The following is a 20,787-nucleotide window of genomic DNA, read 5'->3' on the forward strand; positions in this document are numbered from 1 at the left end:
CGTCACTGAGTCGTCCAGATCCACGACCCTGATCTCGACGCATTTCGTCGGTCGATGGATCTGGACCTCGTCCGGACTCAGGACGTCGCGGAGCTTCGCCGCAAGGGCGTCCGCCGACTTCTCCGCGTCGACGGTGCCCGGCGGGATTTCTAGCATCCGCGCTCCAGTGGCCGTTGTCCTGAAGCGCACCGCAGTCAAGCCGACCTCGCTCAGCTTGATGCGGCTCTTCGCTTGCTTCAGGACAGTTTCGTACTTCAATCCTTTCTCCTCAGCACCGGGCTTCAGGGTGATGGTGATCACCGCGGTGCGAGGAGGGCGAAGTTTCCCTTTAGGGGCCTTCCTCTTCACATGACTCGAATCCGATTTCGTGGTCTTCGTCTTGTTCTTCTTGGCCGCCTTGCTCGGTTGTTTTTGAGCAACGGCGGCCCACGATAGCGACGAACTGCCTGGTTCTGCAGATGGAGGGGCAGTTTTCTCCTTTGCTGTCGCTGTTGTTGCTGCAGCTTCTTGTGCAGCCATGTTCGGCCGTTTTGCCTTCTTCTTCTTCTTCTTTTTCGTGACAGCATCGGCGGGCGACTCGGATGGTGTCGTCACCCTCGATGTTGCGACTGCGGTCTGGGCTGATTGTCGGTCGGCGGCCAGCGGAGGTCGCAGCCGGGGCTCCGGAAGGAGCCGGCGCTCGATGCCTTCCATCCGGGCATTCAGCATTGTGCTAAACTGCTCCCGGTTGGAGCGCAGCGCCTCCTCCATGACACGCTGGATGTTAGCGTCATCCATCTTCGCCGGCTGCGTGCGCATCAGTGCCACTTCCCGGCGCAGCTCGGCCAGCTGACCAGATAGCTGCGCGTTGGCTGCTTCCAATCGCGCAACTTCCTCCGTGATGGTCAGGGCTCTGAGGTCCGCTACCGCGCCTTTGATGGAATTCGCGGCAGCCTTTAGAGCCCTGACGAACGTGCCCTTTAGGTTGCCGGATTTATCGGCAACTTGCAGCACCACGTCCAACGCTTCTTGGACGGCTGCGTCCAGAGCAGCTGACGTCTTCGCCGCCTCGTCAGTGGACACGTCCGGTTGACGCCTCCTGTTACGGGCCACCCTCTCCTCCATGGCCACCTTGGCCGCTTCATTATAAGCGGCCAGCGCGTCTTCGGTTTCCCGTCTCTCCTCCTTCTGGGACAGGGTGCTCAGCTCCTCCATTGACTTGCCCAGTCCGACGTATCTTCCGTGGGTAGATGGTCTTCCACGCCCCCTTTTGTTAGCAGGCTTTAACCACCTGCTAATAGAGGACTCCGAGTCGCTACGCTGTATTGTGGCGTCGCTATCGGAGTCCGAGAGGGTGTCTTCTCTGTGGGGCCGCTTCTCTCCTTTTCTTCTTTCGTTGCCGACCGACGAGACCGACTCGAGAGAGAGTCGTTCTAGCCGGACGACGGGTACCTTGGGTGCGCCTGGGTCGTTGGTTTTGGTGTGCGCCATCGGGGCGCCCACTTCCACCACCATGTCAACTTGTCCTGTCATCGTGCCTGTGTCCGTTATGCTCGCGGTATGGTCATCGTGAAAAATCGATCGTGCGACTTTGTCCCCCTCATATTTCGATATGGGACTGCCCGATCCGTGAAGCGGATCGGGGAGGGATTGGCACCCTCCTGAGGAATAATTTTTTTCAGTAGCACTCATTTTAAAAATTTTTTGCCGGGGCTGCCGGCAGGAAGAAGGAAGGATAGGAGGAGGAAGGAATAAGGATGTGGAAGGGAGGGAAAGGAAACGCAGTCGGGACCGAAATACCCTTCGGCCATGCATCCCATCGCGCTGCGAGGCCACTTGGGATTCGGGGTGATTTTTTATCGAGGTTTTCTTCCTCAAAACAACAAAACAAAATTTACAAATTTATATACACCTAATTAACAAATAACAAAATAAAAATGATATATGTATAACAACTACGACTAGATATTTACAAATATACAACACCCTCATTTGCCACGAGGCCGCGCACACAGTCCACTCTGGTGATCAGAGAAGGACCGGGGGCGACCCGTGGCCTAACCGCCGCGTCAGTCTTAGCCGTGGCCGGCGAGTAAACTCGAGCCGGCCCCGTTGCCCAGGGTACGCCACGAGGAGGCGACTGACATGTACCCCAACCTAACCTAACCTAACCTAACCTAACCTAACCTAACCTAACCTAACCTAACCTAACCTAACCTATTAATTTAATTGAATTAAATAATCATTTTTCGTCCTCTCAAACTTTCGACACTGCTGTGAAGTCTAATACTTTAAAAGAAATTTCTGCTAAATCAACTCCTGAAAATTCTCCTTTTTCCTTTAGTCAATTTACTGATTGTGATGTTAAGAAGAAAATTTTAGCAATAAATTCTGATGCCATTGGTTCGGATTGCATTAGTCGTAAGATGATCCTCCCAATCCTAGATATCATAATTCCTGTAGTCACACATATTTTAAACCAATCCATTATCCTTTGTGAATTCCCTGAATCCTGGAAAGACGCACAAGTCATCCCCCTCCCCAAAAAAACAAATCCTTCATCTTACACTGATTATCGTCCTATATCCATTCTCCCTTTCCTGTCTAAAGTACTTGAGCGCCTCATCAATCAATTAAACCAATACCTTTCAAAAAATTTACATATATATATATATTGTATCTATTTTTTTATGTATTAAATAATTTGTACACCCCTACCATCCTATCTCTCTCCTCTACCAAAGGTTGCCTGGAAGAGATCGCTGTTTTAGCGATAAAGCCGCCTATTGTACATTTTTCTTTTCTTTGTTTTTGTTGTTTTGAAGAATTATATTCTTTAAGCGCCTTTAAGAAGCACACATTTTGGATAGGAGCTTTAGTCGCCTTAGTGCATTCGAGCCAAGATTTAACAAAACAAATCAAAATAATTCTAATATTTTATTCTTTATTCAAGTAGGCTCATAATAGCACTTTTGAATCGTCGCCCTGCCACTGGTTCGGAAAGTAGAGTTTACCAAGAAGAACCGATAAGAAACTGAATAGTTCGTCTTTTCCACCATTTAAATTGTAGAATTTTGTCAATAAGGTACAATTAAATTAATATATATCCTTCCTGTGAATCAACAAATACCTCTTCTATATCATTAATATATTGTAGGAGTAATGTGTTTTTTTTTGACGTTAAATTTAAGTTACTATTAATAAAATTATAAATATAGGAACGACTACATCCATCTCCATAGAGGATGTTGAATATATAGCGAATTCGGAAACTAGCTGTTAGAAGTTTACCTTTCCTCCTCGTGCCCATATAATGATGGTCTGGTCAATGCTTTTTTCGAAAGGATGTATAATATCGTTAATATGTAAAATATTATCTCGTTTGCAACGAAAATGACAAAACAAGAGGCGCGTTTACATTACTTTTTTAAACCATGTAATTTGAAGAGTATCGTTGTATCGGCCAGTCTGAAATATTTTACCAAGAGGTTTGGTATCAAGAGAACCTTCTCAGTTTAGAATAAATCAGAGAAGAATATTTCCTGAGTTTAATTTCACACCTTCGAGGATGGATAGAAATCCAAACCCTGACATTCGTAAAGTCAGAAATGCTGACGTCATGTTTTTTAAAAACAAGCCGGGGCATGCTTCTCCGTCATATATATGAAAATATATATAGATATCTATATATAAGTATATATTATTCTATTCATAGATCTAAATCTAACCTATAATATTTTTTTGCTATTCAAACATAATAATATTTTATAAGGCTAAACTCATTATTGTTCGCGAAGATTTTTAACAAAGAAAATAATTAATTAATTAAGTCCACTTATCTTTCTATCCTAATAATCCACTGTAATACATAAAATATATTTAAATATACACACAACAGCCAAATTAACGAACGAACTAAGACACAAAAGTTTAATCTATTCTATACCCAGTGTCTGTGCAAAGTAATATTTACCTAAAATGATTTTTTACGATAAGATCGTATTAGCCTCTCTTATTAAATGTATTACGGAGACATAATACATTGGTTTTTAAAAATAGTATTGTAACCGCGAGGGTTTTAAGGGGATTACATGAGCTAAATGCAAGTTTTATAATGCAAAAAAGTATATGATCCAATGCAGTAAACCAAATGAAAAAAATATATGATAATCTTCAGGATACATGCTAGATAATTGTTATTTTGAAAACATGATGTAATTAATTTGGTACGATAGAAAAAATCACAAAGCTACCTCTAAAAAAATCTTTAAACTAATAATAATTATACTTATATACATTAAATAATTCTGATATTTTGTCAGATTATTCTACAAGCATTGCCATTGACATTGCCGGCCGAGACCTGATGCTATACAGATGTGTCGATCTTTTCGCCGCATTACGTTACGAGATATTTTTTTGTAATTTTAATTGTAAATTCATTGTTTCATATTTTCTTATAATAAATATTATTCTTTCTTGTAAATAAATATATTAAGTTAAAATAGTGTAGTAGTAATTAGGCATTTGTTTTTTTATTATATTTTTTGTTATAAATTGTAATTGTGTAAATATGGGAATTAAAGTGAAACGCATGAGGAAAACTAAAAACGTTTATATAAATTAAGCGCCGAACATACATATGAACGATATTAAAAGGTTAGAGTGTTTTATTAGTAAACATATATTTTTTTATAAATTATGAATATTGAAAACATCTATTAGAAAAAATGTACAATCAGTTCACATAGAATCAGATTTTTCGAGCAATTCTTCAAACATTACGATAGAGTATTTGGTCAATGTAAGAATAACATCATATGAGAGTATCAACATTCCATTCCATATTTTCCATTAAAAGTACCTATGTATATTTAGATACATACTTTTATAATTAATAAAAATATAACATATATTTATTTTTTACAGAATAAAGAAGTCGAAAACAATAACACGGAAGCTATTTATATTGCGTAAGAGTTTAATTTTATCGATTTTGTTTATAATAGGAATTAAAGTTATGTATGAACTAATTTTAATAATAAAAAAAAAGTAAAGTCGTAACAAAAAAAAAATTAATTATTGTGAACCAGAGAACTAGAATATTCAGAAGTGTCGTTTGTACGTAATTCAAAAATTTTAATTTTTTTGTAACGTCCGCCATATTGGATTGAATATGGCAGCAATTCATGAATCGTGCATTGTCTCATCAAGACTAAATATGTGTACCAACTTTCAGCTCCATAGCTTCAGTGGAAGTGGGTGTAATATTGATTGCAAGATTCCAGGACATATGTACATACATTCATACATACAAGTGAAATTAAAAAAAAGATTTTAATAAAAAAATTAACACTAAATGTTTTTTTTGTAGTACCAAATATAAATTAAAATATTTTAAGTTTAATTAAATCAGTTTTATTTTTTAATCATTTTCGAATAACAGTCACAAGCAATACAAATAATTCTAATATTCTATCTATTTTTATGAGATTTATGATTAACCTAGTTAACCAATGATTCAACCAAATCGACTTGACGACATTTTTTTCTAGTAAATATTTAGAGGTTTTTTTTTTTAAATTGAATATATATTTTTTCTTTGTGAACCGATATTAATAAAACGAACAAATACTACGCTATATGCTACCCCACGGTTACTACACTACAGATTTCGAACACTTACGATTTTATTATACATATAAATAGATTATCAAACATTTATAAAATGTTAAAAATTGGTATGTTTTAATATTTAGTACTAGCTGACCCGGCAGACTTTGTACTGCCATAATCGATAGATAAAAAAGCTAAACTTTCGTATAAAATAAATTTTCAAACAAACAATAGGAATTCGTAATTAATAAAAAAATGCTTGATTTGATTGAATGAGGTTTTATTATTCTTATTTTCAATTAATTACATGTGTAATTATATATTACACATGTAATTAATATATAATATATTATGATATTTTATTTTTGGGCTACTGTATTTGTCTTTCATGGATCACAAATGAAAAGATACGCCAAATTGCTTCGTTGCTACCTACATAGCGACCCATCTGGTACTGTGATACTTCATAATTTGCATCGGTTATAGCGAAGACGGCCATATCGCTACCTTTGCTAACATTACATATGTCCTTTAGACTTCATAGAGTTACAATGTTCTACATTAATGTGAGTTTCAAAAGCTTTGGACAATATTGGCGAGTATGGCACAATCCAACGATTGTCTACATCAACATTTTGTCCTTTTACCCTCACACCTACCAATCGACCATTGTCCGCAACTGATCGCCGACGATGAGTATCCATCATTTCCCGTGATGGTTTCAGCAATCAGGTCTCTTAGAAATTGAAAACATTGAAAACTCTGCAAGGTATAGACCTATAGTTTAGATACAGATAGATACATGGGTATCATGTGTTTGGTAACTACTGCATGCAATTTTGGGTCAAGTGTTTCATAGCATTTATAATTAATGTATTTTTCTGATCGAAGCTGTCTTTGGTTCAAACGGATGTATGTCAATCGTTCAGTCTCAATTTGGACATGCATGTCAACTGCAAACTGATGGAAAAGCACCTCAAAATATGATAATAATAAGATTTACTTCACCTTCACGGATCATGATTCTTTATAAATAGAAATTCATAGCAATAACTTTTTGTGGGCACCTGTTTGACATCAGCGCCTGTTACTTGTGTAATCATTATTATATTAAAATGGTATCCATCTTCCCCCTGCCAGACGATCAAAGGAGATTGTAACACATCATAAGTCCTGTGTGTTTCAGATACATGTTTCAAATCATTATTCGGACGATGAAGCACAATATCTCTAGATTGTAAATTTTCTCCTACAATGACATCATCCACAATGGTGAGCGAATTAAACCTCCTTGTGTGTCATCGGCCTCATCGACATCGGCTCATCGGCAGATGTTTTGTCAGCTTGAACGACAATATTATGGCTTTCGGATGGCATTCGATCCAATGCTATTTGGAACATGTTTACTAAATTGTTGTTCCGATGAAGAATATATTGTAATTCATGGACAATGCTTCTCTTCACTGTTGGATTGTGAGCACAACGCTTACCAACTTCCGCATCTGAATTTTGTATTATGTATTGCCCTTGTATCGGTATTTTTTAAAGATTTGTATATAATTATTTTTAATAAATATTCCATTACAATTCCAACTTGAATATTATAAAAAACTATTATAGTATAATACCTTGAAAGTGGGTATGATGTCATCTGGAAACAGCTGTTATATTTTTGGATGTTGGCCAGGAAGTGTTTAGAATCATTTCTCATCCTAGAAACTAAAGAGCGTAAGGGATCTGGTAGTGCGACCAATTGTGGCAATTTTACTTTGCCTCCAGCAGATTCACCACTGTATTGTAACATCTTACAATATTTGCCAATTATTGTCATTTCCCCAATTTTTACCGATTTGTTGGCACAATAATCTTTTGCTGGATCACAGTGGAATGCAGGATCGTTTTAGAATCACAGGAGCACTAAGTCTGCGAGATCTCTCAATTTCATTATGTAACTAACATTTAATTTTATACGACTATTTTCTCGATCTGTTTCTGGTCATTAGTACGGTTAACACGTGAAGTAGCTCTTCGCATATTTGATTGACTGCAACGACCTAAGTCAGCTCATGTTCTCCTCAGCATCGTAAACAAAATAAGAAAAATTCTCGCGCACTTTGCCGTAAAGTGTCAGTATCACAAAGGTTAAAAAAAGAGCACATCGCAAAGGATCACCTAAGTAAAAAAAAGTTCTCGCACACGTAGTAGTAACCGTCACTCACAAAGATCTTCTATCTTTTATCAAAGAGTATAATAATATATAGGGGATAGAAGGATGCAGAATGCACTCTTTGTCATAAGAGGAATCAATCGACAATAAAGGTTCGATCTATTTGTTGGTTGGTTTGTTGGTTACCATGTTGCAAAAATATGATTATGGCGTCGATAATGACATCGATATCGAGCATTGATACTCAATGTTTATTGAGCATTAAACATCGATGTTAATTGATGACAACGGTGTTTTTTTGTAAACTTTGCGTCGTCCTAAAGGGAAGAAATTATTAAATTTGATAAATAGATGTAACCATGTTTTAAATAAACCAAAATCAATTTTAAAACATCTATGTTTTATTGTCTAACATCGATGATCATCGAAAATCAATGATAATCGACCATCTCTATTTCTAAGGAAAAACAAAGTTGTTTTTATTAATTTCCTAGCATTATTATCATACTTACTCACCTTCTAAACCTTCCCTGGACTTCCACAAATAATTCAAGACTGAAATTAGCCAAATCGGTCCAGCAGGTCTCGAGTTTTAGCGAGACTAACGAACAGCAATTCATTTTTATATATTTAGTATAAGAACTAATTGTGGTATAATAATATTTTAAAAAAAAGGTTAAAACTATCTCTATTTTATTGTATACAAAATATAAATAAAAATATTGCATAAAAATATAAATAAAAGTATTGTAAGTTTAATTGAATCAGTTTTATTTTATAATCATTTGTTAACTAACATCGAAAGAAATAAAAACAATTCTGTTGTCCTGTCTATTTTTATGACATTTATGATTGATCTTATTTCGCTCTGTTTGACGCCATCTATTAGAGTTTTTGGGCGTAACCTCGTTACCTCGCTTAACCATTAGTTCACGGGCTTGCCGTTTTTGGCGATTTTGTAAGTGTGTGCGTGCGATTCTCAAGTGCACTTAGATCTTGTAGTCCTCTTAAATATTTTTGTAATATGCGTCCACATGCTTGCGGTCATTCAATACTACAGGCAGCGCCCGTTTTTCAACATTCACATTAACTGTCAATTATAACCGTTTGATAGACTATAGTTAACCAAAGTTTCTGTTACCCAGAGTTAACTACAGTATATTTGTGAAAACCGCATCCAAATCGGTAAAGCCGTTTCCGAGATTAGCGGTAACGAACGAACAGATAAACAGACAAACAGACAAAAATTCTAAAAATCACATTTTTGTGGTCTATTACGTTAATAAATACCAGTACAATTTTTTTTTCAAATATCTTCATTGTACAGATTTTGATCAGTTACTATTTTATTATATAAATAGATTATCAAACATTTATAAAATGTTAAAAATTGGTATGTTTTAATATTTAGTATAAGAACTAACTGTGGTATAATAATATTTAAAAAAAAAGGTTAAAACTATCTCTATTTTATTGTATATATCGGAGCGTGGTTACTTTGGTTGTTGATTTGGATAATTAATGAATCGAGTAGTTAGCAATAATGTTTGATGGCTGATTTACTTATAAGAGCGGGTCACCCCGAATGGAGTTGTAAGTGTCATGGCAACGCGAGTCGTTATGTTTTGACAAGCTTCTCGAATGCGATGGTTGCTTGCAAACCCATTTGCTCTTAATCGAGATGAATTATTGTAATCCTTTGATATTATTGTGGTGTACGATTATTGAATCAATGAATACAATGATTAGACGATATTAAATACGTTTTATTTTGTGAATATCTCCATTGCACGCCCACATAGTCTTACAAATGTCGGATCAATCCCCGAACCCAACTGTTCGGCATCCTGCTTCTCCGACATCAGAAGTGGGATCAGAACACATATCAGACTACGCAGGCTCACGCAGCAGGCTACCAATGCCACAGCTCAAGCAAGTAAGAAATACAATGGACGTCTCGAAGAAAACATCCCTGTTGACGTGTTTTTCCTGCGCCGAGCGAAGCCACATATCGATGCGTTGTGCGAAAAAGGAAATACAAAACAAGCGAGTCGGTTGTGGAACGTCGAGTGGATGTCTGCACGATGAAGCCAACTGTAGGCTTATTCTTTATTGATAACGGTGGGCAGTTTTCATTTTGTTTTGATTTCCGTGTTAACAAATTACTTGGTAAGAGAAAGCATAGCATAGTGACCCTACTAGAGATTGACTTGGTGACAAAATTGGCCTTGGTGGCAAATGATGGCCTTGGTGGCAAGTGATTGACTTGGTGACAAAATTGGCCTTGGTGGCAAATGACAGCCTTGGTGGCAAGAGATTGACTGAGTGGCGTACATAGACCTTGGTGGTCTTGCTGGTCGCTTACCTTGTAAAGTTATGCTGCTAGAGAATATTATCCTATTGAGATAGCATGGAAGGTTATAATATTCATCGTGTGGTGGTCAGAATGGCCAAGCGTGTTATGATGTGTACATTTGTTGTTTCATTGTTTACAGACGAGGAGGTTTACAGCAACGAGACACACGAGGACGTGTGATAGTTCAGGATGGCCGTATCGGAGCGTGGTTACTTTGGTTGTTGATTTGGATAATTAATGAATCGAGTAGTTAGCAATAATGTTTGATGGCTGATTTACTTATAAGAGCGGGTCACCCCGAATGGAGTTGTAAGTGTCATGGCAACGCGAGTCGTTATGTTTTGACAAGCTTCTCGAATGCGATGGTTGCTTGCAAACCCATTTGCTCTTAATCGAGATGAATTATTGTAATCCTTTGATATTATTGTGGTGTACGATTATTGAATCAATGAATACAATGATTAGACGATATTAAATACGTTTTATTTTGTGAATATCTCCATTGCACGCCCACATAGTCTTACAAATGTCGGATCAATCCCCGAACCCAACTGTTCGGCATCCTGCTTCTCCGACATATACAAACAATATTAAAAAAATATAAAAAAAAATATAAAATATACTAACGCGCAGTGACGGGTCGCAAACCTTGTCCGTATCGCCCGATCGTCCTTCGTGTAGGTTAAAAAATAATATAATTGGTGCGGAAAGTATGTATTATTTGGTCATTATCCTCACACTCATTACTTTATTCTAATAGTGATATAGATACAGTCACGCGTGTTGATACCGACTCGTTCTTCGAAGTACTTGAGCAGGGCTGGACTGTGAGTTCAGGGCGCCCTGGGCTAATACTACTCAGGGGCTCACCTAAGACATATCTGAACGTAGACTTGAATTAAATCAATTGAATGGGTTTGATTAATTGCAGGACTCGCAGGGCTGCAAACCATACGATCTTTTTAATTTAATAAAATTAGGTAATTCTTTCGCGTTATCGTCTATTTTTGACTTTACCTTAACTTAGCTGGGGGGGCCTTGATCCACGGGGCCCTGGGCTGAAGCCCAAAAAGCCATATGGTAGATCCGGCCCTGTACTTGAGAATGTACGCGGCTACTGATGTACCTACTACCTACTCCGTACTCGTGTACAACTAGTCGCGCGGTGGAGGCATCGCGTCGCGCGTCGGCACATCTGCCAATATGGCTCGGAAACAAACAGTCCGCCAGGTATTTATTTTATGGAAATATTTTGGTAATCTCGACCTCGAAGTGAAACAATTATATAATTATTTTGTTGTATTTTATTTTTTATTTATTTTATTTTAAGATTCAACGAAATAAACATATTTCAACGGATCACAACCGAACGAACATTTTCAATGGATTTCTGTGCAATGAATTGTGGAGTGAATAAATAAAATAAATAATAAACTGAGGTAATTACTAAAGTAATTACCTCATTTTATTATTAAATATATTATACCTGTTTAGTATATATATAAAGTTATATAAATATTTAAATACAATTTTACAATAAATTAATATATTTACAAAGCGAACGAAAACGTATAACGTATACATATATATAAATGAAAATGTCAAAAATTGAAGTTGTACTAATCTTAATTAACTAGTTATCATCCCGGCTTCGCACGGGTAGAATATGGGTTTTCAACTCAAACTTCTTTATTCAATATAGCGTTTCACTTACTTATTGATTGTTACCGATTCTGAAAAGAAAATACCCCGACCTCAGAAGAACCGGCGAGAGAAACTCAGCGGGTCTTTTTTTTTTGGCTATTTAATTATGGAACCCGTATGTAAACAAGTTTTATTGATTAATTTAGTCTTAATAAACTTTTATAATTTCTTAAATTATAATTTTATTGCCATTAATTTTCGCAGAATCATATTCTTGAATTGATATTAAAATTGTTCTGAGAGCTCTTTCTTACAGAATACAATACCGAGGGCATTTAAAAAGTACCTTAATAAGGAGACTTTTAGAATCAATAAAGTTATGAACAATTTTATATAAAAAAAAAAATGGTTCCTTATATTTCTACGCACCTTTAACGAGATGATACCCGAGATATCATTATTTTCAGTATTATCTGAAAAGACACTAAATCGCAAATGTTTCAAAAATGTTGACTGTTTTTTTTCTTTTTATATACATTTTGTAATATCGTTTCCAAACAGTAGAGCAATATTCCAAGATAGACCTAACATAAGCATTAAAAAGTAGAATAAGGGTAAGGCAATTTTTAAATTTCTTAGTCAATCTTAGAATAAATCCTAGCATTTGATACGCTCTGGCTGTTATATAATTATATATATATATGATAAGTAAAAGTTAGCTTATGGTATAAGTAAACACCAAATCTCTAATCTCAGAAACTCTGACCAGACCAGTATTCTGCAATTTATAGTCAAATCATATTGGTAAAAGGTAATCACAGTAATTATCTAAGTTATTGAGATCAGTTTGAAGTAATAAACAATCTTGAGACGTCATGTCATCCGCATAAAGCAATATGTTACAATTATGAATATATCGAATAATGTAATTGATAAAAATATTAAATAATAAAGGCCCGAGATGAGATCCTTAAGGAACACCAGAGGTAACGGGCACAAACGATGAACAAAAGCCTTTAATAGAAACACGCTTGACTACGATCCCTCAAATAAGATTCGAGCCAACGAAACAATCACCGTGAATAAGTTTTTTCGACCAACATAGAATGAGAGATCTTATAAAAGGCTTTCGAATAGTCAGTGAACATCAAAATCAACAACATCCACCCGACCATCATTGTCCATCACTGTTGCAAGTTGATGAGTAAACTCACAAAGATTCGTTTCAGTAGATCTACTATTGACGAATTCATTTTGCTGGTCATACACTCCAAATCCAATGGACAGAAACAAGTGGAGGGAATTGGAGTAGGCCTACGTCACAAGACAACCTGCCTGGTTGCTGATAATTAACTTTAATTTTTAACTTAACTAATATCTATACATAAAGTAGCTATTATTAAAAAAACACATTGGTACACATTAGGTTACTGGAAATGAGGATATATATTTTTTAAATTATTTAAGAAATATTGATTACGATAAAAATTACTAAAAGACATTTGCGTGTTAACTCAAACGCGACCAAATTAAACCTGGGATTTATTTATTTACCCTTCATTTACCCTTCACAAAAACGCTGACAATTTATTATTATTATATTACTTCTTATTAATAATTATAAACTGCCACGATAATTTTTTGAGTAGATTGTGTATGTATCAATACATGACTGTATTATTATGTTACAGATTTTTGTGGTTTCGGGTCTGGCGCTGTGCAGCTTATCCGACGGATTTATATTCGGTCAAATGTCAGGGATGTTAAACGCCTTGCATACGAGCGACAACTCTGTACCATTGACTGACAATGACCTTTCCTGGATAGGTGAATCTTAAATCAGTAAATCTGTATACGACATTATTTAGTGTTGGTGATAAAATGTTTGAAAGACGACACAACACGTGGGTTGGATTCAAGACTACTGGTGTTTAGGTTTTTTATTACTTTCTGTTTTTGAATTGTCAGTATTAATACAAAGCCAATCTTTGGGCGCAGATGCCATTTGCGTACCGAAGTCATTTGTGAGACTATATTCAATATTGGAACCCACGAAAAGGGCTGATTTCCTATAGGTAGTTTTAAGATTTACAATTTTGCAAAGTTTTTGTAAACGTTTTAATATTAAATTACCGTTTTTCTCTCCAACTGATATCTACAAGATAAACTTATTATAAATCCTACATCTGTCTTGAAACTATTAGCTCGTTATCGTAATTGTACATCACGATGCCGAGTGAGTTTCTATGGTGAATTTAACTCTAATTAAAAACTAAACTACCCAATAATGTAATTTATAGAAGAGACGCGTCATTATAGCAATACATTTGGCAAATTAACTCTTTTTTTTATTTCCCAGCTTCTACGATAAACATTTCCTGCTTCTGCGGTTTCGGTGTAATGACAGCTTTGACCGAAATATATGGACGAAGAAAAAGCATAACGATAATGTCTGTACCTGTGCTAATTTGCTGGTTAATGGTGTACTTCGCACAAGACAGAGCAACCCTATTGGCATCGAGAGTTATAGTTGGGATATCTTACGGAGGTATATTGCTATTGACATACATTAATATTGGCGAGTACGTCTCTCCAAATTGTAGGTCTTTAACCTTAAATATGACGTCATGTATTGGTTCTACTTTGGGTACAATGTTGGGCCACATTTTAAGCATCATTTTGCACTGGAGATACGTTGCTCTAATAGGCATGATTCCTACAGCGATATCAGGAGTTCTACCTCTGTTTTGGGTCGAAAGTCCCTCTTGGTTAGCCACCAAAAAACGATTTCAAGAAAGCGAAAGAGCATTTAAAGCCCTACACATACCTTGTGAAGCATCTGATCGTGAATTAAAAGCTCTGTTAGAAGATCAAAGGACAGGACATACAATGAATGAAAACGATACCAATTCTTTAGTTTTGTTAATGAAGAGATATTATAAGGCTAGTAAAAAAAAGTACTTTTGGAAAACGGCGGGAGCACTTTTAGTTATTAATATATATAGGATTACAGCTGGTCGAATATTGTTAAGTACTTTAGCAATAACAATGATACAGGATATCTCAGGCAGTTCAGATATTCTACAATATACTTTAGTCGTCGATGGATTTGGATTGTTAGGTGCTTGCATTTCTTGTATAATTGTGAGTAAATTTAAAATGAGAAGTATTTTATTTGTATCTGGAGTAATAGCAAATCTAATACAGATAGTATTAGCTATTTGCCTTTATGCGTGGCTCGACGATGGCGATAAGGCGTGGCCAAAAGTCGTTTTACTAGCTTTGTACCTTATAACAGTGACGGCGGGGCCGTATTCTGTACTTGAGACATTACTGTCGGAATTGCATCCTCTAGAAATAAAAGCGATTAATACCTTTATTTTTGGTGCCGTTTGTGGTATCATGCAGTTTTTAAATATCCAATATGCTTTGAGGATGTTCTCATCAATAGGATATCATGGAGTTTTCTTTTTACATGCGATTCTGATATTTTTGTGTCTGATATATCTTTTTATATATTTACCCGAAACCAAAGGAAGAACTTTGCAGGAAATAGAATTTTACTTTAAGCACAATACTTTTGGTAAGAATAATAGCATCTCAGAAAAAGAGATGGAGATTTTAAATAGAAATGAGAATTATAGATAATGAATGGTATTCTAACGTATACTTATAAGTTATAACAATAATTTGTAGTGACTTAGAAAAAAATATTTGTTAAGCAATTAATCAAAGTGATCTTTAAAATATTGAGTTAATCTTATCCTGATTTTTATAAATGATTTTTAATTACAGTTCGTTTGGTATTGGTATTGTCTCTCTGTAACGGTAAAGTTTTAATACTATATTTGGTTCTAGTCACTGGTAATTACATTTTTTTAGTTGATTGTATAATTATGTAGTTAACACAGCTGATATTATATGTGTTATATTTTATTATCATAAGAATAGATAACATTAAGTGCTTTAATATATATACAAATATGAATTAAAAGTATGTGTTGCTTAAAATTATTTTCATTGTTATTTGTTTTTGTCAATTTTAAAAGAAGGTTCATTGCAATTTTTTTTATTTATTTTGTTTTTAAATTTATTTTTATCGTATAAAGGTTTTTTTTTTATGGATTCTACCGAAATATTTTTCAAGAATATGTATCGTGGAAATACCTTTTTTAAGAGCAACAACTTAAAACAGTAAAAAATATAATAAAATATGTATGTTTCCAAAATCTATAATAAAATATGTATGTTGCCTTTGACTGATATTCCCTATATCTATTTATCATTCCCTATATACCATTTATTATTGTGAGCTTTATGTCAAGACGAACACAACCATATTATGAATATTGTTATAGTTCTGTATTAGACGAAGAGAATTATTTTTAAAAATGATTGCTAAATTAAAATATAGAAAAGTATATATTGTATATATTCCCTCATATAAACCAATTGCGACAGGAAAATCTACTGAGATATAAATTTAATAATACGCGCATGTCACGATAACACAACAACACGACAAACAAAAAGCAGAAATAATCGTATAAAATTAAATTAACTTTTGCTTCCTTGATCTTTGCTCAGTGATTAAGTGACTTTTGTATATAATAGGCCGCGATGAAATAAATGTAATTTCTTATCACTAATTACATTAGTTCATTTTTGATTCACATGGAGACCTACCTCGACAAAATGAAGTTCATATAATTTATATCTTAGTAGATTTGAAATCCATATTAATATAATAAATGCGAAAGTAACTTTGTCTGTCTGTCTGTCTCGCTTTCACGCCAAAACTACTGGACCGATTTTAATGAAATTTAGTACACAAATAGTCTAGAGCCTGAGAAAGGACATACTTTTTATTTGGAAAAAAGGGCTGCTAAGGGTTGAAAAGGGGGATGAAAGGTTGTAAGTTGTTGAAAGTATTGTTATTTTTAGAACTATAAGCATAAAACTTATATGTATACTTATAAACTAACATATCATGACACCCACTAAGGAGCGAATTTTGGAAATTCTGCCCCTAAAGGGGTGAAACAGGTGTAGCACGTTTGTATGGGAGTCAGTCTTTTTTTAAGTTAAAAGCATGAATTTTTATTTTAGGAATATCGATTAAAAATTGCTGATACAATTTTAAACTTTACTGGATATTGTATGCCTAAGGAGAAATTGAGTTAGCATTCCGTATACGTGTTAGTCTGGAAGTCCGTCATTTTTGAAGTTAGAAACTAGAATTTTATTTTTAGGATACCGATTAAAAATGATTTGATACCTATTTAAACGATTCTGGATATTTTACGCCTAAGGAGGGAAATTGAATTGACATTTCGAATAAAGGATAATCTGGAAGACTGTCATTTTTGAAGTTAGAAGCAGGAAACTTTATTTTTGGGCTACCGATTAAAAATTAGTTGATTCGCATTCGGTTTATAAGTTAAGCCTATAGCCATCACCTCCTTGTTCTCCAAGGAAATGGAGTCCATTATAAGCTGCCAGCTCCTGCGGTACCTAGAGGAGTACCATCTGATTAGAGACTGCCAGTACGGTTTCTGTCGGGGTCGCTCAGCCGGTGATCTTCTAGTTTACCTTACTCATAGATGAGTGGAAGCAGCTGAGAGCAAGGGGGAGGCATTAGCAGCCAGTCTGGACATATCGAAGGCCTTAGATCGCGTGTGGCACAAAGCGCTTCTTTCGAAGCATTATTCGCATTAGCATTATTCGAAGTATTATTGCATAATTTCCCATAGGAAGGAATCCTATGGGCTTCCCGGGAAATAATGCAATTGGATTACCAGTTTTTTGGCAGATCGGAGCATTAAAGTCGTTGTCGACAGTGCATGCTCCGACTTAAAATTCGTCAATGCTGGTATTCTACAAGGCTATCTATCACCCACTCTGTTTCTTCTGCATATCAATGAATTGTTGCAAATCAGTTACATTCACTGCTATGCAGACGACAGCACCGTGGACACCTCATACGCTGCCGTGCTAATATTTCTCGGGAAAACGTCAAAGAAAACCGGAACAAACTTATGTCTGAAATCGAGTCTTCGTTAAACAAAGTCTCGAACTGGGGTCGGTTAAACCTAGTCCATTTCAACCCCAAAAAGTTTGCGCGTTAACTGCTAAAAAAACACCATTTTCGTATCTCTACGGTTCGGGAACATACTGTTAGCCACCACAGCTAGTATCGGAATAGTTCTCGTTCAGTTCCGCGGTCAATTGCAAAAGCCAAATTGGCATCAAAAAAGTTCTGTGTGCTCAACAAGGCAAGACAGTATTTCACGTCGGCCCATCGTCTAAGACTATACAAGGCGCAGATTCGGCCGCACATGGACGACTACTCTGACCTCTGGGCGGGTGCTCGGGTGCGGGTGCAGTACCAGGTCCTTCCATTTGACCGTATCCAACGTAGACCGGCTCGAATTATGGACGATCAAGCCCTTTCCGATTTGTTTGATCCTTTGACTTTGCGTAGAGATGTTGGATCGCTCTGCATCTTCAACAGAATTGTGCACGGGGAATGTTCCGAGGAATTGTTCGGATTAATCCCGGCAGCTGAATTTCACCTTCGGACTACTCGTCAGAATTCCAAATATCACCCGCATCACCTAGATGTCCGAAAATCCACAACAGCGCGATTTTTAAGACATTTTCTGCCTCGCACAACCACTCTGTGGGACCAGCTTTCGCCGGCGGTTTTTCCAAGCCGATCCGACTTGGGAACCTTCAAGAAAAGAGCGTACTCCTTCCTGAAAGGCCGGAAACGCACCTGCAAGCCCCCCTGTGTTGCAGATGTCCATGGGCGGTGGTAGTCACTTTCCATCAGGTGAGCCTCCTGCTCGTTTGCCACCTATAACATAAAAAAACCTACAATACGAAACATTTTTTGCCATGGAAATCAGTTCATTCAATTTTTCCTGAAATATTTGCATTAGTGGCCCAGAAAAAACGGACCGAACTTATTTGTACCCCATACTGTAATTTGTAATATTTTATAACATAGTAATAAAGATTTTATTATAACGTATAATTATTATGAGAACTTAATTTTTTTATATTAACAATAAAATGATATTATCACAACATTTAAAAATATTTTAATCACAATGTTATTATTACCATTTCCTCCTTTTTTGTATTTAACGGCTCAAAATTTGTTATATTCCGTTCATATTTTTTATTACAATTAATACTTGATATATAGGAACTTTTTTCCAACCGGAGTTTATATCGTTTTTTCTTTTATATATGTACGAGTATATATCACCGTAAGATTACAAACATCGTTATAATTATCTATCTCGTCAGATTGTAAACTGTCGAAATATTGTGAACCGTGAAATATGATTGCAATTTAACGCATTATTTTTCGCTATATTGTATAAACGAAGTGCCTTTAAGCACATGCGTCACTCGCTGATGCACGATACAATAATTTGAGGTGAAAAAGTTCACCTCGTGAGTAAATATTATATGCGAACAATACATAGCTCCACGGGGATAGTCTCGAAAGAACAAACTCAACTCACCTCACCAAAGGACACGGTCAAATTTCAGAGAGTCAAATGTAACATTGACCGCAAAAATTAAGACTTTAAGGCATTATGGCTTACGGGCCTTATAGTAAATATGCGAATAACTTAGTATAAGGAAATATAAACTATAAATAATAAAGTAATCATCAATTAAGTTTAACAATGTGTAACTCTGATAATAAATTTAATGTACGTGAGAAACGCACATTAATGCAACAGCTATTGTTGAGATATACACGTGCTTCTTCGATTTATTTCAGTTTTTATATTTTACTTATAAAAAGTAAAATAAATCGTGCACTATACGCCTAGCATGAGCTCGTCCACTCTGTTGGTTACAGCGACCGCGTTTAAAATCACTACGAAAATCATATAAACGTCGACAAGATAAGTACCACCGCATATCGAAATACTTGCAGTTAAGGAACACATCTTAAGCGATTGCGTCTTTTCTGTGTTTAACTAAAGAATTTATGATAATGTATTTTTTGTTTATAACGATTCTTTTAATGTTCACATTTTTATGGTTTCGTTATATTTATAAATATTTTAAAAATAACTGTACATGTGCTGTATCTCTGGTGGGAAAAGTTGTGATAATTACTGGAGCCAATTCAGGAATTGGATATCATGCGGCTTTGGAAATAGCAGCCAAAGGAGGCCGAGTTATATTGGCCTGTCGCAACGAAGACAAGGGGTTGGCGGCTCGAGATAGAATCATAACCGCCACTGGTAACTCCAATGTTGTGTACAAACATCTGGACTTGTCATCATTAGATTCTGTGAGGAGGTTCGCAAATGATGTAATCGCCACGGAAGATCGTCTAGACGTGCTTATAAATAACGCAGGAATGTATGGCTCTCGCGGCAAGTATACAGAGGACGGCATACTCGAAGGATTTCAAGTGAACCACTTTGGGCACTTTCTACTTACACTCCTCCTATTGGAGTTACTTAAAAAGTCAAAACCTAGTAGGATAATAAATGTTAGTTCAATTCTACATTATTACGGATCCATAAGAACTGAAAACATTAACAAAATCGTAACAAACGATCTCTTTACGTATATCAACAGTAAGCTTTGCAACGTCTTGTTCTCTGTTGAGTTTGCGAGACGATTTCAAGGAAGTGGTGTGGTGTGTAACTCCCTTCACCCGGGGATGCTCGATACAGAAATTAGTGCTCAAGCGAACTTCTTCGTAAAATGGGTATTTAAGTTGGCCTGCTGGGTGTGCTATAGAACTATTGAAGAAGGCGTTCAAACTATTATACACCTTGCCGTATCGAAAGAATGTGAAAATATATCGGGAAAATTTTACATGGATTGTACTCCTCGATACTTGCTCCCCAATGCGCGTAATCCTTTCGTCGCGTCAAGTCTCTGGGATTTATCCGAGGACCTAGTTGGCTACAAAACGTATGCAAACATGAGTCAGGCTGTAAAGATTACTGATTAAAACAATAAAACAAAATTATTTCAC

The 20,787-nt window shown here is 36.1% G+C and overlaps 2 protein-coding genes across 2 annotated transcripts; both read left to right on the top strand.

Annotated features, from left to right (window-relative positions):
* Positions 1-11,297: 11,297 nt before the first annotated feature.
* On the top strand, positions 11,298-15,585 carry LOC125066485 (facilitated trehalose transporter Tret1-like). Its single transcript, XM_047674572.1, has 3 exons — positions 11,298-11,348; positions 13,454-13,589; positions 14,122-15,585. The coding sequence occupies exons 1-3, from the start codon at positions 11,322-11,324 to the stop codon at positions 15,408-15,410; spliced, it is 1,452 nt and encodes a 483-aa protein (XP_047530528.1). The 5' UTR covers positions 11,298-11,321; the 3' UTR covers positions 15,411-15,585.
* A 4,142-nt stretch (positions 15,586-19,727) lies between these two features.
* LOC125066377 (retinol dehydrogenase 11-like) lies at positions 19,728-20,763 on the top strand. Its single transcript, XM_047674438.1, has one exon. The coding sequence runs from the start codon at positions 19,780-19,782 to the stop codon at positions 20,761-20,763; it is 984 nt and encodes a 327-aa protein (XP_047530394.1). The 5' UTR covers positions 19,728-19,779.
* The last annotated feature ends 24 nt before the right edge of the window (positions 20,764-20,787 follow it).

The sequence above is a fragment of the Vanessa atalanta genome, chromosome 9 (assembly GCF_905147765.1).
Source record: "Vanessa atalanta chromosome 9, ilVanAtal1.2, whole genome shotgun sequence".
NCBI lineage: Eukaryota > Metazoa > Arthropoda > Insecta > Lepidoptera > Nymphalidae > Vanessa > Vanessa atalanta.

Excerpts from the sequence above, each read along its gene's own strand:
- LOC125066377 (XM_047674438.1), top strand. The coding sequence starts at position 19,780 with ATGATAATGTATTTTTTGTTTATAACGATTCTTTTAATGTTCACATTT.
- LOC125066485 (XM_047674572.1), top strand. The coding sequence starts at position 11,322 with ATGGCTCGGAAACAAACAGTCCGCCAG. Across the intron at positions 11,349-13,453 it reads GGAAACAAACAGTCCGCCAG|ATTTTTGTGGTTTCGGGTCT; the intron begins GTATTTATTTTA and ends ATTATGTTACAG. Across the intron at positions 13,590-14,121 it reads CAATGACCTTTCCTGGATAG|CTTCTACGATAAACATTTCC; the intron begins GTGAATCTTAAA and ends TTTATTTCCCAG.